Raw genomic sequence first — 25,864 nt, 5'->3', positions numbered from 1 at the left:
GGGGAAATTAATTCCCATTAAACTTTTCACCTGAAACCTCATTATTTAAGTTTTTTTTTTATTTATAATATTATTTAATTATTTCGCTTCGGGTTATCATATCGTAATTAATTTAAAAAATTGTTACATGTTTCAAGCGCTTTTAGGAAAAAATTAATCGCATTTATTATTTTTTAATTTTTATTCTATTTTTAATTACACTTATTGTTCTTATTATTTTTTTTCTTAATGATATTTTTTTTCTTATTATTACTATTTTTTTAATTTATATTTATTGTTTATATTACACCCTTCAAAACCTCTAAACCCGGTACTACGAATTTTCGAGAACTTGCTAAAGGTATTTTTTTAGCTTTTCTCATTGTGTTAAAAAGCGATTAGCTAACGGAATGTTATGCCATCGAGACGACTGACTAACGCCGCTATACATTTTCAAGTTTACCGCAGCCGCCCAAGGAAGCGCCATTGAGTGTGTGTGGCGCACACACACAGTGAATAGCAAAACAACAAACAGAAAATAAGCGAAAAAATCAATAACAAACAAAAACAAATATGTTTGCAAAAATCACCTTTTGTCTTATACGCTTTCCGTAAAAATTGAATAAGTCCGAAGAACACACAAATTAAAATAATAAAAAAAATTAATTGAACACACACACACTTAGATATCTGTTTCGAAAACCACTCTTAGCACAATTTTTTCACATTGCATTAATGCTTTTTCATGTGCTGCTACTACAATTTTAAATTAATTAAGGTGTATATTTCTTTAAATTGAACTACATATGTATATAGATAATTTTTTTAATCTCACTACAATTGTTTACTGTAACATTTTTTAACACTTTTCGCAAAATTTTTTACAATTATTTATATATACAGTAAGTTTAACTATATATATTATACACAATTTCTTAGGATTTTTTGCTCTCTTCAATTATATATGTATATGTATTTATTTTTTTCTTCAGCACTGTACTGTTAATATTATATTTGTCCGTGCAGCTTTCTGTTAATTCAGAAAGACGTCCGTCTCGACAAAAGCGCCACAGAAACTAATCAAGAATGAAAAAATTATAACATTCGTAACCGAATAAACGAGCGCGTTTCACTCGCTGGCGACCTGCTGAAGCTGTGCGAGATTGGCAGAATGGGGCAATTCCTAAAGCAAATCTCTCTGCTTGCTGTGTGTTGTTGCTATTAAAAAAGCTAGGCGCTTACGTACTAAAACATATACACTACTGTATACGCGAGTGGCGCTCACTGAAAAACCGCTCCACATTACCCTGTATAGGTACACTTCGGTTGCGCTCAATCTTGTGGCGCCCCACATACACACACACATGCGCATACTTGGCGAAGAGTCAACAATATAGCTGTTGACGACGATGTTACGACGACAACAAAAAAGCAGCCATAGGCGAGGAATGTGTAATAGGTGTACAAGGCGAGCAACTATTGAGCGAGCAAGCCATGACGTACGAACTCGTAGCAAAACCCAAAAACAAAAAATCAATCTTGAAATCTTGTGCTCTCTCACAAAAGCTGCAAGCAGTAGTGAGTGAATGAGCTTAAATGCAGCATAAATAGTTTTTCATATAAAGTTTATACGTAAATAGTTTGGATAGAAAAATACTTAGCTGGCTGTTATTATATTTTTTTTTGTTTTTATTATTTAGGTGGAGCGCTAGAAGAGGTTGTTTTTGAGCGCTCGCGCATATCGGCTGAAAAACGACTGTTTTACGGTTGTTTCTCAATGAATTTCGGCGTTATTTTGTGTGAGCGCGCGCCACGAAAGGTAATCTGAGAGCATGTGCGCGTCGCCCGATTGGTTTGCGCCACACCACCAAAACGCTCAATGGCAGCTACAATTTACTAGCTACACTTGTTTTGAAGTTGTTGAGTGTGGAATGTCGATTTTATGCGATTACGTACGTTCAAACATAATTACAAGTATTGCTCTATGTATGGTGTGTGTGTGCGTGTGAATGTGTTTGGATATTTATGTGTGTGTGCGTGGCTATGCAGGCGCTGCGGTTGGGTGGGATTGCAGGCAAAACTGTTGGGTGAGCTGGCTGTTGGAGCGCTTGCTTGCTTGTTAGTAGATTTGTATTTAAATGTATGTGTGTTTGTGTGCGTGTGTGAAGGTGCGCTGCCTTTCAAATTGTGCGCCTGCGAATTCTCTGTTTTTGTTTTTCGTTTTTAACACACATTTTTGCTTTCGATTTTTTGTTTTCGTTTTTTTCTTTCTGTTGCTTTCAATTAACCTTCTCGAAAACTGCAACTCACAACAACAACTATTTAGCCAAGAAAGCACACAAACAACAACAAAGCAGAGCAGCAGAGGAAGATAGCATGACGTTGCAGCAGTCAAATAGCCTCGTAGCTGTTTACGGAAACGGAAAAGCGACGCATATACAAAAACAAGCACATACATACATTCATATAAATGTATATTTTCACATACAAACAAATATATTTATGTAAATGTTTAAAAGCATTACGTTTGCGGCATGAAAATGGAGCACGGCAACGCATTCTTTGTTTAATTTTCGTACGCAATGTGTATATGTGTATTGTTGTTATTATTATTGTTGTTATCTGCTCGTTGCATGAGTTGTTGCCGCTTTTTAAGTGCCACCAATGAGCGCAATCAAAACAAGACTGTACAAAGCGCGACCCAACAAGCAAGAGCGATGTAATAAAAATGCAAGCAAAACAAAACATCAAAATAACAACAAAAAGAAAGAGCAGAAAAACAAAACATCACACACACAAATGCACTGAAGCCACTTGTGCATTTTGACGCTGTGGGAACAAAACAATAAACTGGCAATCAGACATCTGCAATGCCATGCAAAAGTACAAGCGAAAACACACACACACACGCACATGCATGCACTTGCATGCAGTCAGACACTTTTGAATGCAAAACAAGACAGTGTTTACATATTTCTGCATGTATGCGTGTATGTAAAGAGAACATTGAGACATTGAGGCCAATCAAGCTGACAACAAGAAAGGGGAATCTTCTAGGCCCACAAGTAGGTGTGTATATGTGGATGTGTGTAAATATGTCTGCTGTCTGCCAGTGAAATACTAGTACCTTCTACCTAACTACAAAGCTATGCGCAGCAGTTTACATTTAGGCGAAATAGTGCTGAGACCAGCAATCAGGAAGTAAAAAACTGTAAAACGAAACCCCGAGCGCTCGACGTAAAAGAGGCCATAAGCGAACACGAGTCGTGGAGCAGTGAGTGACGTCGCCACTTAAATGAATTTAACTGAGCAAGAATAGACAACAATGTGGCGTTACAGGCAGGTACATGAATATGCATGTACATATGCATGTGCGTCTGTGTAAATACAATATATTTAGGTAAATCTATGAGTGTATGGACTACTATAGGATGATTTGACAATTTTTGTCTCCAATTTTTATTAAATTAAAAAAAACGAAACCTGTGGGCGCTGCCACCTCGATGACAGAAGAAATAGAATAAATAATAAAGTATGTAAGTATATGTAGAGAGGGTAAGCTTATATGATAGAGTACAAGAAAATATTAAGGAATTGGTTATAAGATCACAAAAATACAAAAGTCACAATATCTCTTTGAAAAAAATTGGTTTAAAACTTAAAAAAAGCATGTAGTCTCATTTATGTGAACAGCACTGTATGTGAACAGAAATAACAGCAATAAATTACAACATACGAAGAATGAAGCCACCAGCAAACAACAAAGTAGATATGTAGAGACAAGCAGAAGACGTATGGGTGACAAGCGAATAAGCGGAAAAGTAGAATATCAAAATAAAAAAATACAGAAAAAGGAGAAAAATTCATTCGCCGTCAAAACAAAAAGGTAGCCACAGCGATTTTGATACAGAGAAACAGAAACCGAAATTAAATCAACTGAAACCGAAACTAGGCTGAGGCAACAGCAACAAGAACAACAGTAATAACAAAAATAAAAGTTACAACAAAATAAGTAACAAGAAATGTAACCAAAACAACAAAAGACAATAACAGCAACAACATAAAGAAATTACAACAACAAAGAATAAAAAGCAACAAAAACAACAGTGGCGGTGGCAATCAACGTGAGGTAAGAAAAACAGTAACAACAACAACGACAAAATACCATATTGAATAGCAGTAAAAGCTAAACCAAACAGCGCATAGCGAGGCGATGCGACAGATAAACAGGCAGACAGACAGACACTGAGACAGGCAGCATATACAAACAAATGCAGATAAGCGCACAAAGTTGCTACAAAACAAAAAAGCAAAAGGCAGCAAGGGGAAGCCAAGAGTTAGCTGAAAAGTCGTTCGCGACGCCAGCAGCGACGCTGACGACAACAGCGGCATCAAGTGACAGCGCGGGGTGTAGTGCCAGCGACGGCAAGATTATGCATTGCTTTTAGCTACAACAACAACAAAAAGTGATGGCAGTGTGTTGTAATTGTTGGCTGCCATGTAACGCATTGCTGCAGTTGTTGCCACTGCCACACATGCAACGTGGTATGTATCTTCCTTCTAGTGCTTGTCGTTGTTGTTGTTGCCTTGGTTGCAGTTTTAGTGCGTATTTGTTGTTTCAGTTGTCGTTGTCGACGTCGTCGTCGTCATTGACGGCTGCCGCACAAATGAACGGGGCGCGGCGAGAACGAAAATGAAAACGAGGCTGAAAGCAGAAAACATTGTAAAGGGGCCTCGAGTTTTTCTGTAAGTGCTTACATGAGTGCGACTGTGTGCATGTGTGTGTGTGTGTGCATATTACATTTGCTACAGTCGCGCGAAGGAGAAGGCAACAGATGCGAAGCACAGAACAAAACAGAGAATTGTAAATTTTCCATAGTTTTACAACACGCACACAGCCACACACACACACACAAACTAACAACGAGTGGTGGCAACAACAAAAATAAACAATAACAAGTCATAAAATGCAGTGACAGCATGAAAAAAGCAGCTAAACAAGAATAAATAAACACGAGGTAATGGAAAACTAGCGCGTGTGTCGCTGCTGCTTCTTCTTTCACACTAAATACATATGAACATAGATGCATGTGTGTGTATGTATGCGAGGAAGTAGGCGAAAGGGAGTGAAGCGCGCAAAGCGGAATTGAAAAAAAGGGCAGCCATAAATTATGTAGGTACTTGCGGCGCAGACGCCATTAAAATATGTAATAAAAACCAATAGTTGTTGTAGACAACACACAAGTACTTGCAACAGCCGTCTGACTCAAGTGTGTGCTACAAGAGCGACGGCAATAAAGGGAGCGAACGGAAGTGCGCCAAGAGATAGAGAAAAATTCCATAAAGGAAATCATGTTACTTCCTATTTTATTGTGCCACAAGCAGGCTGACAACATACACACATACAGATATATAAATTAAATGTTTACGCGTGCATGTGAATGTGTGGAGTTTGTGTACATTTTGCGCTTGAACGAGGGCAGTTACCTAGAGCGAATTTAGTTAACAAAACAGAAATTGACATTAAAAGGATAAAGGGATATTCAGGTGTCTACCATAAACAAACCGTTAAGTTGCGCCAAATGACGTTAGGGTGGTGGGTTTCGCGCACACACATCCAAGTAAACGAAGTTTTGGGTGGTAAGGCAACAAGGTAAGGGTAGAGGAGCAATATTATATAAGATTTTTTTGGTGCATACAAAATGGAATAAGTGTTAACAACTATATAAAATGACATTTTATAAAATAATAAAAAAATTTATAAAATAATTTAAAATTTTATAAGAATATAAAAAACTTAAAAAATTAAAATTCTTCGAAAATATTATTAGAGAATTTAAATTATATAAAATTGAATTTATTATGTACATATGTATGTGTTATAATAGTTATTTATATGAAGTGAAAAACTTAACAAAAATATTAAAATTGTTGTTGTTGTTGTGAACATAATTTTTGCGGTAAGGTACAAATTTCCATGGTTAAACTATCGCCAACTGTACCTACTAAGTTATATAGCTGTATATATGAATGATATAGTGTAAATTAATTGTAGTAAAAGAAATTTGTTTCATAAATGAAAAAATTCAAAAACAACATTACAAATACAAAAATAACAGTTCATGCTTTCAAAAAATATTTTTTTATCCCAGAAAAAATTTTTCTGAACGGAAAAAAAATCTAAAACTATGACCTATTTAAAATTTTACATTCAAATTTTTTTTTCTGAAATTAGAACAATATATGTATTGTGATTATTTATTCCAAATTAAATTAAATTTCTTTAAAATAATATTTTAATTTGAAAAATATATTAAAAAAAATAATAATAAATTATTTTCCACTGTCATTGAATTCTATACTATTACATATGTATGTATATGTCTTAGTATCTAGTTCTACGTGGAAATATTGCGCGTACAAATATATATTGTTTATATACAAATATTATAAACATAAAAAATGAGAAATTCAGTCGACATACCAACACGACATACAAACAAACGCAGTTAAGTGAAAGGCGGAAAGAGCTGAAAGTAAAAGAGGAACTCCAAGCCAAATAGCCAAGTGAAAATAAACAATATGGCAGGCAGGCGGTAGCCAGCGGAGCAAGCGACAAACGGCAAAAATATGTATAAGAAACTGGTAAGGCAATCTAAGCTGGAGTAAAACAACTGGAAAGTCAGCGCCAATGCCACAACACAAACAATAATAAAGCAAAATTTCACAATTTACAAAATCAAAACAAAAAACAAGAAAAAGGAAGAGAAAAAAAATGAAAATAAAGAAAAAATTAAAACAAAATAAATAAAACAATAAAATAACGAAAAATATAAATAAACACAATTAAAAACAAATACAGTTAAAGATATGTGCAAATTAAAACGAAAAAATCGAAATGATCAACAATAAAAAATTAAAACATGTCAAAAATATATTAAAACAACACAAAAGAAAACAAAAATACAATAAAAAAATAAATAAAAAAACTAAACCAAATTAAAATATTTTCGCTTAATTTGCTTTTATTTTTGCGTATTTATTGTGAGATTTGTCTTTTGAATTGCCTTAATTATGTGTCGCTTAAAGCAATGCGTGCCGCTGCTGCATTTTTATAAACACACACACACATTTACAAAAATTTCAATCAAGCTCTGCTTGTTTGTTTGTTGTTGCTTTTCGCAACACACTATATTTACATTAATTTCGCATTCCTTTTTGTGTGTGATTATTATTGTATTTATTAACTTTTTTGCAACATTTTCGCATTTTGTTTTGACTGCAGCAAAATTGCTTTATGAGCTTCTTTTGCGCCAGCAGCAGCAGCAGGCAATCGAAACAGCTTGCAAATAACAAAATAAACGGCGAAGAAAGAAAAGACCAAAAGTCCAAACGACCAATACACAAACAGACAGACAGACAGCAAGTCAGTCAGCCTGTTAGGCCGTCAGTGCGTCTGTTTGTTGTGACTGTCCAAAAGTCGCTGGCGCTGACGCTGACGTTGGCGATGACGACGACGACAATGACCTGGATTTATGTGTATGCATGTTGTTGTTGTTGTCGCTATTGTGTTGTTATTATTATTGTGTTTTTTACTGTTACTGTTGTTATTATTATTGTTGCTGCTTACACTGCAGCATTCAAGGAATTTCTTTTGGCCGTTGTACACAAACACAATTGCATACACACATACACATACTTACACTTACACAAGTAAGCAGCATAATCTTTATTTTGTTATTTTTGTGTGGCCTTTATTATTGTTGTTTACCGAATATTTTGCTGTTTTTAGTTATCTTTTCGAAAAAGACGTACAAAAACAAAAAATGTAGAAAAACAAAGCAACTGTAAATGATTACATTGTAGCAGCTGCTCTCTGCGCTCCCTTCTCTTTGTGCGCTGCAGCCGAAATTTCCGTATTTATTTACATACCTAAATAATATATTTCTTCTATATCTCGCTTTATGCTATCAATTTTGCTTTCTGGCAAGGTGTTTTTCCTATTATAATATTATAAAATATTTATTTATAGTTTTGTAATAGTACTTTATTTTCGGTTTTTCAAGTGTTTTTCTTTTGTAATTATATAAAAATTTTGCTTAATATTTTTTAATGTCAAAAAATTTCATTTTTTTATTAACTTTACGGCAGCAAATTTTCAAACATTTGCAAATTAAATAACATATAAATATAAAATAAAAAAAAAATTATATATAAAAAAAATAAAACTCGAAACCACCATAAGGATATAAATAAATAAAAATCATTTGCCTATCTATCACTTATTTTGCCACATCTGCTCCAAGAAATATCAATTTTGAAATTTTTCATAATAAAATCTACTAAAACCCTTAAAAAAAGTTATAGAGATTATTAGGCATGCATTTTCTTATCGCACACAATTTTGTATCTCCTCACAGCACAATAAACAATAATTTCAGGGTACATATAGTACTGCCTTTTATTTTTTGTAATAAATTCCAATTAAACACAAAGTGTTTTCCAAATATGAAAATATATTTCGTTATCATTACAATTTTATTAAAAAAAGTTTTTCAAATATTTCCTGATGCCTTAATAACTATATAACTTTTAACTACTGTTTATATTTTTTATAATTATAATGTTTTTAAATTTCATTATTTTTTATTATAATTTTTTATTTAGTATTTATTAATTTTTATTTATTTTATAATAATTTTTATATTCCATTTGTTTTTATTAAATTTTACCTATTTTTTTGTTATATTTTTTAATGTTTTATAAACATATTTTCATTTTTATTAATTTATTTTTTGATTTTTTAAACTAATACTTTGTAATTTTGTGATGTTTAATTGTTTATTTGTCGCATATAAATGTTTTTTTTTTATTAAATAAAAATATTTTGTTCCCTTGTGTGTTTCGCATATATTTTTTTCAAATAAAAGTCCTTTACACAAGCCCATGTGATTTGTTTGCTACATAAATAAAGAAAGCTATTGCTCGTGTAAGTATTTATAATGATAAAATGCATAAATCACATTAAACATGCAAAAAAAAAAAAATCAAAACAAAATGCGGAAAATAGTTTTTCTCACATAAAACAAAAGTGTTTGTCCCTGGTCCAGGTTTTAACTATAATTTTTAATAGTTAAATTGTTATTTTATTTTATTTTCTCCATGCTTTCTGTGTAAACCACATTTTAAACAAAAGTTAAAAAAATAAATAGAGAAACAAAAGTTTTCAAAAACAAAATGTAGAAAAATCGATTTTGCAAAGCATAGTTTTTCTCATTAAAAACGAAGTGGTTCCGCATTCTTATTTTTACAATATAAACAATTTTTACAACCAACACAAATTTTTAATAATTCTATAACTGTTTGCATAAACCTCAATTAACACAGAAAAGTTCTCAAAAAGCAGTAGAAAATTGCTTACGTTTCTTATATGTAAATTTATGTACATTTTGCCCAAGTTTATTTACCTTTATAGACTTCAGGCGACGCACAACAAAATTGTTGATTTTATTCGACCAACTTTTACATTTCATTGGGGAGGCTGTTTTCATTTGGAAACCAAATGCAATAACTTAAAAAAAAATATTTGTGGAAAACGCACTTCAAAGAACTACAATAAAAACTGGCATATTCACGGCCATTTGCAGAACTTTTATATTAAATTTTATTGGCTTGACTTGAGCTGCCACAATTTTCATTAAAAATTGCAATTTCAAAACAAAAAATTTTTACGCTGCACGCAATTTTGCAATTTTACCTTAAACATTTGTTGCACCGAACAATTTGTTATTTGCAAATATTCACGGGCTATCAGCTTGCAGCCTTTTGTTTTGCTTTTTAATGCACTGCCGAATTTGCAAAAATAAATATTTCGCGTTTATTTTTTTAGCGCAGCAATACTGCACTTTTATTTGTCAAAATCAATAATTTTATAGATAAGCACTTGTTTGTTGATTTTTTGAAAACACTTTGTGCTTATATCACTTCATAGGCTGTTTTCGTGTTTTGTTTTGGTTTGCTACTTAGCACTGCACTGCTTCACTTAAATACGGTGAATTTTTAATTTTAATAATACTGTTTCACATTTTTTTCACAAAATATGCTTTTAATCTTTAATTATTTAGCTATTACAAGCTTTTGCTTTATTTCACTTTTCTATGTTTTTTTTTTTCAAATATGTAACTGTTTGGCGCCCCAACTTAAAAGTAGCGCACACTACACGTTCTACTAAATTTTAAAAGCGTCCAAACCGACCAAAGTTTAAAAATAAACTGTCGCTACATTAGCGCTGACAGTGCCATCGAACTGCATCGCTTTCAATGTTTCGGCAAATCTCACAATGTTCCTATAGGCCATAGCATATGCCTTGAGCTACGAGCGCAGTGGAACGAAAATGAACGGTGCTGTGTTTCCCCTTGCTAGTGGAGCGCTAAATAGCAATGAATATTTTTGAAGAGGCCACTGCTAGATTTTCCCCGCTCGCAGCTAATAACAAACGACACGAACGCTGCCGTTTGCGACTTCGTGCGCTGCACGACCAGAGAACATAAAAAAATGCTTTTATGTTCTCTGGCACGACTCTCTGTTTTGCTTTTTTCGTTGCTGTTTCACTTGTTTTTCGGCGCATACCTACTTAAATGAAAACACAGCACTAGCTAAATTTGTTGCTGTATGTTTGTGTGTATATTTGTTGCATGCTGCCTGTAATTCGAAAGGAATTTCAATAATGCTGCTCCGTTGAGGAAATGGTGTCGTTGCCGTAGCACATACTCACAGCAGACATCATTTCGCTCACGCGCTGAGAGATCACACACTGTTGGCATTTCTTCGCTGCTTTATCGCTGCAGTTGCTGCATTGTACTGTTCGCGCGCGCGTTTCGTGCGCTCACATGCAATCCACAGTTTATTCCTTGAATTTCTCCGTTATTTGCATTGCATTGGCGCAGCCAGCGCGTCAGCGTACCACCCAAAACCAAAAACCAACTCGACTGCGTTCGTTCAACTCGCATTGTTGTTTGTTGCTATTGTTGCTCTGCAGTTGGATGGAATATATGTATGCACATATGCATCTGTAGATTTGTAGGTACATACTTATGTTTGTGCGTATTTACTTCGTATTCTTTTGCTGCATCGCTTCGCTGTTTTGTTTTACTGTTCTGTTTTCGTTTTCGATCTGGTCGCTGGTTTCTGTTTTGCTGTTTGATTACAAGCGGAAGTTGAGCGTAAAGATTTGCGTGGCTGTGGCGCTCGGGTTTCTTGTTACACATGTTAATATGTTTGTATGTAACTACTAAGTATATAAAAAACAACAACAAATGAAGTAACACCAAAAAGAACAAGTAAGTATTTGAGTAAATGTAATAACAACAATAAATACACTTTGTGCGTGCTCCACACGGAGTTATGGCAAGTTGTGCAGACTTTTGGCGCACACTGTACCTCGTACGCTGCTGCTCGTGAGTAGGAGATTAAACAAAACATTAAAATCGAAAAAGGAGTTATGCAGTCGAAGTATTTACATACATATCTACAATGTAGATTCTACATAAATATGTACATAAGTATGTAAGTTTGTAAGTACAGAGGAGAATGCGTTATTCGGTTCGTTCTCAGAGGTGCGAAATTGAGGCAAAACAAGATGCTATAATGTCTGGTCCACTAAAACTCGTATGGCAGAGAATGTAAAGATATGTTTATACATTCTCTGCTCTTCTTTTATACAAATAAGACAGTCCTGTTCGATGGACGACCCCTACTCGTTACGTGAGATGATTCCGAAAGTGAAGAAGCGACTTGAGCGAAATCCACGACGAAGTGCCAATAAAATGACTAAAGAACTGAAAATATCCGACCGCAGCATCCGACGCATTTTGAAAGATGAGCTCAAGGTCAAGGTTACAAGTTCAAAAACGCCCATGATCTCACACCGAAGCAGCAACAAGTAAGACTTGAGAGAGCGGAGCAGTTGCTTCGCTTGGCCGAAAGCGCTCAAATTCCGAACATTGTGTTTTCTGAATTTTTCCAATTGAGCAATTCGTAAGCTCTCAAAACAATAGGGTTTACTTGACCGATTTCGGTTTTAAATTGGTTACACTTCGAGTGCCGAACTCTGTATACTACAGTGGCCCGATATCAGCGGTTACGACAAATGAGCAGTTTATTGGAGAGAGAAGGACGTGCGTACAATTTCAGATGGATATCTCAAAAATTAAATGACTAGTTCGCGAATATATAGACAAACCGACAGACCTAAATCGACTCAGCTCATCGCTCATCACGCTGATCGTTTATATACCACATAAGCATATTTTATAGTGACGCTTCCTTATGGGTGTTACAAATTTCATACCTTGTTCAGGGTATAAATATAACAGATTGTAAGTGGCGGTATTCGAATAAGGCTTGATTGAGTATTTCAAGAAATTAACCGTTATGGAGAAGCGTTATTTGTATTACATATCTGTATGTATGTACATACTTACATATATTGCTGGAAAGAAAGTTTCAAAAATTAATTGTTGCATTAGCAGCAACTTTTCGGGGTATCAAAGTGATGGCAGCAATAAAAGTTACATGTTGAGGCGTTTCTAATACAGATGATTTATGATATCTGCCGTTGTCACGTTGAAATTTTTCTAAGACTTTGAGCACACATGCAAGTATATGAACATACATACACAGATATATTAAAATAGCTATATGAGTATACATACATATATGTATGTATGTATGTATGAAATTGAGAGCATGAAAGAGTGGTAGAAAATCAGTGTTATAAATTGGTTATGAATTGGTTAAAAGGGATATAAACTGGTTAAGAGTGGTTATGAACTAGTTATGTACCGGTTAAGATGAACCGAATTAAAGCGCTTTTTGTCTTTTTTTCATGCCAGGAAAAATGCATTATATTTTGGCCTGTTACTGTCTCAAATATTAGATTTTGACCAGGAAAGTACCAGTTTCATAGTAGTTGAAAACAGTTACATAACTCTATAGTTCAATATACAATCTCTGAAACGTATTTAATTTAGATTTGTTCGGGACATCCAGGTTTATTTAATGAAGAAATATTGATTCTGAAACACTCGCGCTCTTCTTTTCTGAACCATCTGTTAAAAGTTTGATATAAGCCTAATGTTTCCCTGACTAGTTCAACTTTTTGTACTTTCCTGACTAGTTTGAAGCTTGACTGTAGAGTGTTTATCATATTTCTGTAAATATATCAAATATACAAATAAAAATATACAAACTGAGATTTTTTAATATATATTTTTAATATTTTAAAATATATTCATCTCTTCGCCTGTAGAAGCAATCCGCGATTCGTTCAGGTCTGAAACTCGTTTCACTTGACAGCCTCTAAAATTGCTGCTTTTGTTTCATTGTTTTCTTCTATTCAATAACATATTTTACTATCTAGTAATAATTGGTAAGTTAATATTCAAGCCTTTGCTAATTTTATTTATTTACTAATTCATCGACAAAATGCAAATACAATTGGCGTCAAAGCCGTTTAGCAGCTGTGCTGGTTCACGCTCGAGACAACCTGTTGCCAGCCTGCCCTACTGGACCGTTTGGCGTATATCAATTTTTTTACAGCGAGACATAATGTCGCCTTAGATTTCGAAACGCGCTTCGATAACACACACTCACATTTACATACATACATACATACATATTACTGATAAATTTTAAAGCTCGGTTGGCGACTTGAGGTCTATGGCAGAGGGCAGTCATGACTATCCAATAGCTTTGGAAATTTGAAAGTGTTTTTGTGGAATTATTAAAAAAAAGAGGTAGGTATGTAAATTAACACATGCATACATACAAACAAACATAGGCGTTCATAAAACATAAAAAATATGCAAAATTTTATTTGTTTAATCATTTAAGAGGTTTGACGAACAACATAAAGTTTATACGCTTAATTAATTAAAAATTAGTAGGCAAGGTTTTGGGCACAAAGCGGACCGCCTTTAAAAGCGTGTTTACAGAAAAATACTGAAGCTGTACCAAATATTGTCTCCATATACATATGTACATATGTATGTAGGTGAATACTTAGACAGCAAACGATCTCAGAGACGATCGAGACAACTCCAGCTGGACAAGTAGACCAAAAGTTTCGCGAAATTCTTAATTTGATAGAAATTTAGTTATCTGCCTTAGCTGAGACCGAGTTGTTCACGGTTAAAAGTAGTTAGATGGACATATAGGGTTTTCGGGTATCTGCAAAATATCTAATTATTACCGTTTACAATAGGTCCCAGCAGCATCTTACTCCAGTGATTATGGCCTTTTGTTAAACGCGGCACTTTGGAAACCTTTTAATTGACATTAGACAAATCATCCCGACATTTGCGAATGACAACCATCGGTTGGGCTGCCCACAATGTTGCCATTATTGGATTTTCCAAAAAAAAAAAAAGTTGTAAAGACTTTTCCGGTATAATTTTCTTAGATATAGTCTAGGTTATGATTTTTAGTATACATACATATGTACGTACTCTCTACATCCGCAAGTTGATACCAAATAAAAACAATCTTAGTGGTTTCGACCCATTTTCAATATACTTACATATAGATGAATTCCGAACCGAAAGATTTCGGAGAAGTCGAAATATATCCCTTATTAGCTTATACTTGCACATGCCCGAGCCTAGTCTCTACCCAATTCATGTCTCCAAGTAAAGTGAAAGCCAAGAACTTTCATTTCTCGATCTCGACTGCTATTCAAAAAAGCACATCGTTCTTATAGTGATCCAGAAGTCAACATTGTATATGAGGTTCTATCGAGCGTACTGTGTGAAAAATTAAAGCCCACTAACTATTGGATCTTATCAGTGTGGCTTCAGGTTTGCAAAATCAAAAACTGCTTTCGGGAGCACGAAAGAAGTTGCCTTTACGCCGCTATGTCGGAATTTTATATTCCCGCAAAACTAATACGGCTGTGTAAACTGACCAATAGCTCCATCAGGATGGGGATGGGGAAGAATCTCTCCGAGCCGTTCGATACCAAACGAGTTTTCAGACAAGGAGACTCTCTATCGTGCGACTTCTTTAATCTTCTACGAGTACGTCGATCATAAGGTGCTGGCGTACGCCGATTACATCGTTATCATTGGCCGCGATGTTAGTTCTACTTTCTCCAGTCTGGATAAGGAAGCGAAAGGGTCTGATACTGATCGATGGCAAGACGAAATATTAGCTGTCATTAAACAAACAGTCGTCGCACTCGCGACTTACATAGCTTCAACATCACTGATGACAGACATAACTTTAAAGTCGTAGATAATTTCGCTCTCTCTTCCTGCTATGTGGTGCAGAGGCATGGAGGATGACAATATCTGATGAATCGAAATTACACTTTTTTGAGAGAAAAGTTCTGCGGAGGATCCACAGTCAATGGAATGATGAGCTATACGATATATACGACGACATTGACATAGTTCAGCGAAATGAGAGACTACGGCCGTGCTGGCCAGGTCATGTTGTCCGAATGGATGAAAACACTCCAGCTCTGAGAGTATTCGACGCAGTTCAACAGACTACTTTGAACAGCCTACCTTTATTCAAACCCTCATTGAAATAAGTACATATACTTTCAGTCAAACTCTAAGAGCTTAAGAATCTCTTAAGACAACATTGAAGAAAGTTCCAAATTTATATACACACACAAGCAGACAACTGTATGTGAGCACCTGCATTGCTAAACTTGTTGATTTTTATATTTTTTTGTATTGTTTTCCAATAATGTTAACAGAAAAGCTCCACGCATACAAAACGGCATTTCAAAATTCGTTAACGTTTCATTAACATTGGCCAAGAGCGTGAGGCGGACACTCTACACATACATATGCATGTATTACGTTGCTGAATATGTGCTGTGACAATACCTGTGCTTTTCTGTGTATGTATGTGTTTGCTGGGGAGCAACGCTAATCCAAACACATCGAACCGTGTTAAGCGTGTGCCTCGTTTCATCTCTGCCGCTAAATTAGTGAGCCATCACCATTCACCGAAAAAAGCACCCATTGACCAGCAGGTATCATTGCCAGCGCGACTCGATTTCAATTTAAAATACAAACGACTTAATGGACAGGTGTCCACATGGCTTACACAAACATGCATACATACATACATATTTTAACAAATATACATCTCAACATACATATTTACCCATCTATGCATATACAGGTTTACATATGTATATATGCTTGTGTGTGTGCGCGCTGGTTGTTGTTTACACGCTCAGGTGTTTGTGTGCAGGTCAGCGACGTCAAATGGATCAGTGTACGCGTCACACGCGCAAGGCTTTTAGCTTAATGGCGCATACAAGTGCAAACATATAATTAAATATATACACAAATACATATATATATATACGTATGTACGCTTAGTTGTAAAATTGCGCGCGTGTGTGTGCGTATGTGTGGTTTGACGCGGCAAAGAGGTCAATAAGCGCGTCATTCATTAATGAACTTTTAGTTTGACTTAATTGTTTTGTTGTTGTTGTTATTGTTGCTGTTCTTTTACATTTTATAGCTGAGTATGGCCAGCGTTTTCGATTTTTTTTTATTTTTCACTTAAAACCGAAATGTGATATTGATGGTTTCTGCGGAAATATGCAAATCAGTCAATTTATATATAGTACATACATATGTATGTATGTATGTGTGTATTTAAAGGGGAGGTAATCGCTTGGCTAAATTTAATACCGAGAAATGCCACAAATTTCATATTTTGCCTGAAAGTGCGAAGACCACACTGTATGTGTGTATGTATGTGCACACGTGCGCTTATTTGAGTGTGTGTAGGGATGAATGTTTAGTGGAATATTTTCACGGAACATCAAATAAATAGTTTTTGGCTAGTAGCAAACTACTTATAATTAAACTTCAAGCACAAAAAACGACAAAAATATTTTTTTTTATTTTTTGAAGGCAAATAAAGTAAAGAAAATACAAAAACAAAAAAATACAAGATAAAACATTATCTTCGGTTGCCCTGAATGTATAATACCCCTATTCGCAGGTGCAGTTTTTAGAGTACATAAAGATATAAAGGGAGCTCTCTTTTGATTATAATCGGCTAGTTTGTATGGCAGCTATATGCTATAGTGCTCCGATCTGAACAATTTGTAGAGACTGTAGTTTCGACTTGGATAATCTTATGTACCAAATTTCATGAGGATACCTCGTCGGATAAAAAAGTTTTTCATACAAGCACTTGATGTGGATCGGACATTTTATATGACAGCTATATGTTATAGTGGTTCGAACTAGATATTATATCCGGTGATTGTAGCTTTCACTTGCGTACCACTATGTACCAAATTTTGAGAGGATTCCTCATCGGATAAACAAATTTTCCATACAAGAACTTGATGCGGTCGTGTCATTTTGGACGACAGCTATGTATTATAGTGGTCCGATCTGAACATTATGTTCGTTATTATTTATGTTATTCTTCCGCCGCTACTTCGGAGTGTACGCGCACCGACTGGATTCGAACGAACGAGCGGCTGGTCAGCTGTCTCCGAGCACCTGGAGAATCAGGATAAACATTTTCAACCGACGTGTTTTTGTGAGTCGTACGCGATTAAATTCTGTGAGACATTCGGAAATCTGCGATGGACACATTTGAAGACTGGAAGAATGAGCAAATTCAAAGTGAAATCGATGCTCATTGTCCTTTTTAACATCAAAGGCATCGTCCACCGTGAATTTGTTTCTTCTGGACAAACCGTCAATGATCAGCTTTACGTGGAAGTCCTCAAAAGACTCAAACGAAGGGTCAATCGGGTCCGAAATAAGATTGCAGCCGATTGGAAGTTGCACCACACAACGCCTCGGCTCACACCGCCTTTCTTGTGAACAGCTACCTAACCAAGGCCAGCATCCCAACGCTTCCGCAGCCGCCTGACTACTGCCCGGACTTTTTTTTATAACGTTTGGCTCAATAAATTTTTTTAAATCGACTCAGTCCTATTGTCAAATAAAAAAGTTCAGCATGAAAGAAGTAGTCTATAGGGCGTTCGACGTTTCCTTCTGTGTGCTAAAAATTTTGTGGCAAACCGAGTATACGCTGTTCAGGGACAACAAAAAAAAATGAAATGATGAATGAATCGACAAAATATTAAAAAAAATACTAATTAAAAATTCAAGAAATAAGCAACAGTAACAACAAGTATTAGAAATCGCTAAAGGGCAAAATTGGCAGATTACTGAGTAGCATGTGTGACTTAACGGCTAGACACTAGTAATACGAGTACGAATCAGCTTCTAGGTCAGATGTTTACAAGTGGAAATGGAAAAAAACAACGCACGGCACGCGTGGCCCATTAATTCGCAATATTACTGACTGAGCAAAATTTTCAAAAGACAAAAAAATAATAATAATCAATAATAATTATGAAAACAGCAAAGTAAACAACTAAAAAAGAAAGCAACAAAAAGACAAAAACAAAACTATAAAACAAAAACAATAACAAACAAAACCATAAAAAAATGAAATAAAAAATAAAAAAATACTTAAAACAGAACCGAAATGAAAAATGCTAAATATTCACACTAAAACATACGAAAAGCAACAACAAACTTTTTTATGACAAATTTTAATGTTTTGTTTGTGATTTAGTCTATTTTGTTTTTATTTTTTTTTCAAATTACCTACATACATTGGCGCATATTAATGCCAATAAACAATGAATTGGTGATTCTCAGGGTTTTTAAAAGCTTTTAACAAAAGTTTTACGCACGCACTTATACATATGTACATACTTAGACATACATTGCTTGCCCTGATAGCATTTGTCGGAATCACTCATCAGACATACATATGTATATTGTTCAATCATCTTAATTATTTAACTGTGGGAATTTGATTAAGGCGATCGCCTTGATCGCTATCGGTTTTAGTCTTCACGACAACTCAATGGCGATATTTGTTTGATTACTCATCTTCAAGTTAATGTCTTAGATTCACTGCAACGATGTTTGCCATGTTTGAGATTTTATTTTCTATTAAAAAGTAGCTTAAGTCAGCTTACCTTAGGATCTCTTCGAATCGCCAATTCTCAGCACTTTATGTATGGTATGTCAGCGCTGTTCTCTAAGGCAGACATTTTCATAAGCAAGTAACAATAAAGCTAACCGTTTGTATGCCATAGACGAGATTATGGAACGGAATCCAAGAAGATCCGACGTTTTCGTGCCAAATTTTGTTGAGCGAAGAGGTCCATTTCTGACTCGATAGGTATGTAAACAAGTAAAATTACCGCATTCGGGACGAAGAGCATTCTGAAGGGATTCAAGAACTGCTCATTCAGAAATACAACGGTTTGGTGTGGTTTGTAGGCCGGTGGAATCATCGATGCTTGAAATTGAAGATTGTGATATCGGCAACATTCGGTTACAACAAGACGGCGGTCACTTCCCACGCATTGCATCAATCGATGAATTTATTGTGAGAAAATTTCGGTGAGCACATTTTGGGTCGTTCGATTCGCCATCACGATCGTGTGATATCACACCGTTGGACTTTTCTGTGGGGATATGTAAACTCTAAAGTCTAAAGTGTGGACAACTCCGCTTCGGTTCAGGCCTTGGAGCAAAACATAAACGCGCTTTACTCGAAACTGTGTTTTTGAAATCGGCTGGCAAGATTTCTCCAGAACTACTCAAACGATTTTTATGATATTTTACGCAGATTTATGAGATACAATTCTTAAAGACCGAGGTGTCACCGGAAATAGCGTCGTAAAGGCCGAAATTAAATTATTTTTCAAAAATTTCAGCATTTCTTTGTTAATAGTGTATGTTTGTAACACGAATAGAGGGAATAGATATAATTTCGAAATTTTGGTCAGAAAAAAGAGGAAACGGATGAGATATATATTTAAATCAATAGATTTATGGCCAACATGGGTTTATAAGAAAGGTACCAAGAAGGAATAAAACAACGAAGAAAAATAGATGAAAAGTCTAAAAATCGAAGCTGAGTCCAGTGCCTGTATTACTGAGTCTATCACAATCTATGTACATATAAAAGATAATGAAATAAAGATAGTATTCTGAAAATCCTGCTTGCCTCCCAAAGCCATACTAAATGCAGAGACCGGCTCCAAACCTTGGACTCAAAACGGCAAACTGCTCATTATGAGTAGTCAACTTTTGATCTTCAGAAATTCTTGCAGCACTTCACCAATAAAAAATTATCTTTAAACACGAATAAAATTAGTTTAAAAACAATTTAATGGCCGAACAAGTATGTGATTACAAGCAAGTTTTCTCCCGCCAAAAGTTTATAAATAACAACATACAAGCGCTCGTACGGCTTTCATTGCAAAAATCGGTGCATCTGTAAAGCGATCACGTACACCCGAGTTCCGAGTCATTGATATGGAAAACAACAAGCAGGTGGTTAATACCACACTTCCCACATATAAATCCGATAAACAAGATTGAACGGTAATTTAAGTTGTTTGTTTGTCGCGCGCATGCAAGAGATTCGTACGAACGAGCGTCGCGCGAATGCAAATATTTAATACAGAATATGAATTAAAATGCTAAAACAACAAACGTGAAAAGCAGATTTTTTTTCTGGTGGACACATGTGCCGCGCGCTAAACGCAAATTAGCCGCACTGATTAGATAAACGCGCATGCGACAAGTCACACACACTTACATACATACATACCTACATAGAGGGCAAATAAGTAGCTGGCAGCGAAAAATCTCGGTGATTAGGGAAATTCAAAAGATAATTAATGTGCTTTTTGCATATGTATACATTTTAAATAATTTCGCGAGTCACCTGAATTTTTGCAATTAATCGCAACGTTGCTAAAACGTATAAGCGTAAGCAGATTGATAGATAAGAGTAGATTAAAATAAAGTGAAACACGTGCGGCAGTTTTATAGCTTTATAGTTCCAATGAGAGATGTAGTATAATTATATAAAAGCTTTTTCGTAACACTATGTATAAAATGTAGACTACAGAGCACCCAAACGATCAAACAACTGGTATAAAGCACATAAACTGCCGTAATTATACATTTAAAAGCGAATATATAGAGAAGCCTAATGAATAGGGAGTAATAACATAACACAAACAACTGGTATAACTAACTTAAACTGGTATAAATCTATAGTGCATAGCTAATAGAGAATAATGGTGTCAATTTCAAAAGCCTTTATTTGTTCCCTGAAAAATTTTCTAATTTTAAAACTGGTATAAATTATAAAAAATGGTATAATGATATCTAAAATAGCGAAAAGCTTAAGTGCCTAACGAATACAAAAAAACAACATCAAAAAACAACTGGTATAATTTAGTAAACTGGTATAATCGTATATTGCATTGTAAAAAATAAACATGCTGCTTATCTTGATGGTTTGCGGTTCCCATAAGAAATGTTATAAATTTACAACTGGTATAAATTTCAAAAACTATTATAATCATACATATGTACATATATAAAATAGCGAAAGGATAAGGAACCTAAAGAAAACACCAAATAAACAACTGTTACAATTAAAAAAGAATTGTATAATCGTATATTACACTGTAAAAAATAAGCATGACGTCAATCTTAGTGGTTTATGTTTTCCATGAAAAAGGTTTTAAATTTACAACTGGTATAAACTATAAAAATTGGTATAATCTTATGTAAAATAGTGGGAAGAAAAGAAAGTTTAACAAATAGCGAATAATTATACAAATAATCATCAAATAACTGGTATAACTATCATAGTTAAATTAGTATAATACAATATAACATAGAAAATAGAGAATATATAGCTCAATTTAAATAGCATTTATGGTTTCTATGCAAACTGGTCGAAACCTACATAGATGCTTCCTATAGATATCCTATAAAATATTCGCTAGAGAATAACGAATCGAAAAAACTGGTATATCTAATTTAAATAAACTGGTATATAGGAACACACACCAAAGCCAAAGCCTTTGCGAGTTGCAAATTGGATAAACAACTGGTATAAATCATATAAACATAGCGAACTGAGTAACATAAGAGATTATAAGGGAGAGTAAGTTAAAATATTACTTCGCGCGTTCATCCCTGAAAAACGTTTACACATCGTTCAATTTTACTAGGAAAATTCATGCTCTGTAAAGATTGTGTTTCGCGATATTACTTCGCTCTGTGGGCTCTTGAAATTTTCCAAGAAAAACCAAAGTTTTCGAGCCAAATTTTTTCAGCGTGAGCATTTCTGTTTCAATGCGTATGTAGACCACAGCAAAATTGCCACATTTTGGACGAAGAGCAACCTGAAAAAGTTCAAGAGCTGCCATTTCTTCCAGAAAAAACAACGGTTCGGTCTGGTTTGTACGCCTGTGGAATCATCGGTCCATATTTCTTCAGAAATGATGCCGGTGAGAACGTAACCGTCGTGTAACCTAAAATTTAAGCACGTGATTTCAGCGACCTCGAAATGGATCAGTCTTATTTTATATACCACAATTCGTTCCATATTGGAAACTATCCGATTTGATCAACGTTAAAAACCTCAAAGGTCAAATAATGGTTCAAAATAACTGATTACTACATATACATAATAACTAACCACATAGAAGATTATACAATATATGTATGTAGATACATATTGCCTATAGTAGTCCTTTCGGTCGTCTATGCAAACGATAACTCACGTCAACATTGAGATTTATTGATCTCATTGCTTTATAAATAATTGCTCATTTCCCGTATTATTCACTCCGTCTTTTAATATTTCCTAATATTTTAATAAATTTTTTAAGTATTTTCATTACTCACCTTTTTCGCAACACGACCCAGTTTTTTGCCCATAAAGTAGTCACGTAGAATCGCAAACATAGACGCGCCGTTTCAATTTAACTTTGTTTTTTAACAAACACTTTTCTCCAGAATTTTAATCACTCATAGTCTCAGTCAGTGCCATGCTTACACTTTATTGCTTATATAACAGTAGTTTTTTAAAAATATTCTACAGATTAAGATTGCTTAGACTGTAATTCAAATAATACTGCTGCACATCACTTCAAGCGCTGCAAGACACAAATAAAAATTCAAAACTAACGAAAAAAATGTTAGCTTCTTGATTGCGTAGTTCGAATACTAGTACAGTTACACTGAGAGTTTTCCAATATTCTTTTTTAAATTTTTTCCATTTTCACTATTAGAAAATATTCAATATATTTTGTTCACTTTCAATGCTAAAAAAATTCTGCGCATTGAATTTGGAAACTTTTTAAATTTTTTTCAGCGAATAATTTTTTTAATTTAATGCGCACTTCTAAAATATCAAAAGTTTCACTTCAAGAATATTTCATCATCATTTCAAAACTTTCACTTCAAAAATATTTTTTTTTTTTATTAATCGGCATTCACAGCGACAATTGCGCCTTAATTTAAACCAATGTTCAAAAATAATTTCGAAGCCTTTTGGTTATACACTCAAAGAAACCACTCAGTTACACCGCCTACTTGTTCTCTAAACTGCATTTTAATTTGGAGTTTGCACAATATGAAACATTTTTTGAAGAATTTTAAATAAGTTCTTCAAATGCGACGCAGTAGGATCTACTACGCAGCAATAAATTAAAGAGAAAAGTTGAACCAAGCGATGCAATAAAAATGCATGCCTGTACTCTTTTGTAAAATATAGATATTGAGAGAGAAAGAGAAGCAGATATATACTTTTATGTCAAATATAGATATTGAGAGGGAGAGAGAGAGAAAGAAAGAGATAGATTTATGTACAGCAAAGAGCGCGAGAATAAATTATGTCTTGTGTCAGAAGATTTCGACAGTTTCCGTTTAGCATTAACAAACTTCAAATTCAGTCGGAAGTAACTGTACATATTATAGTTTAAACGAAGCAAAGTTTTTATTTGACATTTAGAGCCGTTTTCGAATTTCTAGTTAATTTAGCCGAGACAGCCTCTTTCGATAAAAACATGATTTTTAACCAGAACTTAACTGACAGATGGCTGCTAACCAAGCATTGAGAAAACGGCACTTAGTCATGAAAGTTAGACTAAGTAACTTTTATTTGGAAGATTGACGTCCTTACAGTGTATGTATAACCTTACAGGTGACTATGGGTTCTAGTTCTCTACTGCTCCTTAATGACTAAGACCCTATATAGATACCCATTTAGTATCCAAGATCATGTGCAAGAGGCCCTTTAGAAAACTTGCTTGCTACTTACTCACACGGTCTCGAAAGAACTGTAGGACGGCTGTTGGTCTATACTGGCATCACATGCGAGCCGAATGGGCATGAGTGTTGACGATACATGCAGAAAGTGCAGAGCAGTTGAGAGGGACTTCGAAGCACCTATTATGTCTGAGTCCAGCACTATCTAGAAGTATCTAAAAGCTTTGGAGTTCTACAGACTAGACGAAGTATCAAATGTGGATATCAAGACGCTCTTAAAGTTCCCAAAAAGCGTTTCCGTCCTATGTATATGATGAATACTTCACCTCAAACTTAACTGAACCGCCATCTGGCATTACTATGAATCAGTAGCACTATATATGGCGTGATAGCCGGCCAGTATAACTTAACCTTACCTTACCCATTTAGTAGTAAGCAATAGAAAAGAAGGCTCTAATCTGAAAAATGATGGTTGAAGGACCGATGAATAGTCTGTTTTTGCTGATTACAATGCGGCTTTATTACAATACTGTAAACCTGTTACTCCATTTTATTGCTGGAAATCTACAAACAGCTCATCGTCTCTAAAAACTGATTTTCGACACCAAAAATTTTCACGTCACTCAAGAACTTAAACACTCTAGAAACCTCTGGAGCAAGCACCAAGCACTTATGCTTAAAGGGTCTTATAATATAACCTCACTCGGAGTCACTGAGCACAAAAAAATCCAAAAGTCGCCACTTTATTGATTCTTTAAAAATATGTATGTATAATCACTCAGTTCTCGCAGCAAAGACGAGAAATAATTGTTCATTTAACACTTCCTATGCACCAAAGAGAAATTAACAGTTATTATTTAAAGCTTCAACTTTTTTCTTAAGCTACCATTAAGCAGTTTATTAAACTCAAACTCAAATCAACTTTAACTATTAATCTCACTAAGCGAAAGCTTATTTACGACATCATGAAAGCTAGCAAAGTCGACACTATGAATGCACTTTCGAGTTTATCGCTTCGATCGATTCTCCATAAACGACTGGCACGTGTGCGAAACATTAACCGTTATGTATGACATTAAGTTTTTTATGTAACAACGCTGCTAAGAATACTACGTCAACGTAGTATTTCACAAAAACAAATCGTTCTACCGAAAACAAAGAAAAACGAACTTTTTATTTTCACAAAACACTGGCGCTTCAAAAAAAAAAAACACCGAGAGCACGCGATTAAGCGGGTCTTAACACTGCGATAATTTGCGACTTAAAACACGGCTTGTATCTCGGCTATGCGAGCTGACAATATCCAAACGCCAGTGAGTGTGACGAGGCGCGCTTTTCAAGTTCAAGAGCTTCGGCAAACAACTGGTGACCGACTGAGCCAGCGCTGGCGTTGAGCGTATAATTTAAATATCAACAAAAACCTGAATGTTGTTGAAGACTGAAAAATGGAAAACTACAAAAACAATAACAAAAGCATGCAAAAAAAAAGAACAGAAAAAAGCAGCAACAAGAAATTGCAAAACAGAAAATGCTCGATTCTCGGTGTGCGAGCCACCCTCCGACTCTTGCGCCCACCGGATGGACATATGCATGCAACACCCCACACCGAGGCACCCTTACAACCACGGACAGATGTGTGCAATATGCACGAGTGCAGCGCGCTGCAATGCGGCCACATAGATGGGGACGGTCACAATTGGGCTGAGCGTCGCCGCGCG

The 25,864-nt window shown here is 34.9% G+C and overlaps 1 protein-coding gene across 5 annotated transcripts in view; it reads right to left on the bottom strand.

Annotated features, from left to right (window-relative positions):
- The window catches only part of LOC105225577 (3-phosphoinositide-dependent protein kinase 1), a 69,474-nt gene extending 43,968 nt beyond the window's left edge, over positions 1 to 25,506 (bottom strand). Inside the window, exons 1-2 of one of the 5 annotated variants that reach the window (XM_049458985.1) lie at positions 25,317 to 25,506; positions 22,782 to 23,032 (exon numbers count right to left, since the gene is read on the bottom strand). In XM_049458985.1, the coding sequence (XP_049314942.1) occupies positions 22,782 to 22,841 (60 nt within the window). In that variant the 5' untranslated portion in view covers positions 22,842 to 23,032; positions 25,317 to 25,506. Of the gene's footprint in view, positions 1 to 569; positions 1,622 to 9,446; positions 10,316 to 22,781; positions 23,033 to 25,316 lie in introns of those variants that run through there. The other 4 variants (XM_011204105.4, XM_011204108.4, XM_049458986.1 and 1 more) reach the window with 4 other exon arrangements.
- Positions 25,507 to 25,864: the final 358 nt, after the last annotated feature.

This window comes from Bactrocera dorsalis, chromosome 5 (genome assembly GCF_023373825.1).
Source record: "Bactrocera dorsalis isolate Fly_Bdor chromosome 5, ASM2337382v1, whole genome shotgun sequence".
Taxonomy (NCBI): Eukaryota; Metazoa; Arthropoda; class Insecta; order Diptera; family Tephritidae; genus Bactrocera; species Bactrocera dorsalis.
The sequence above is the reverse complement of the archived record's forward strand: the minus strand, read 5'-3'. Positions and strand labels throughout refer to the sequence as shown.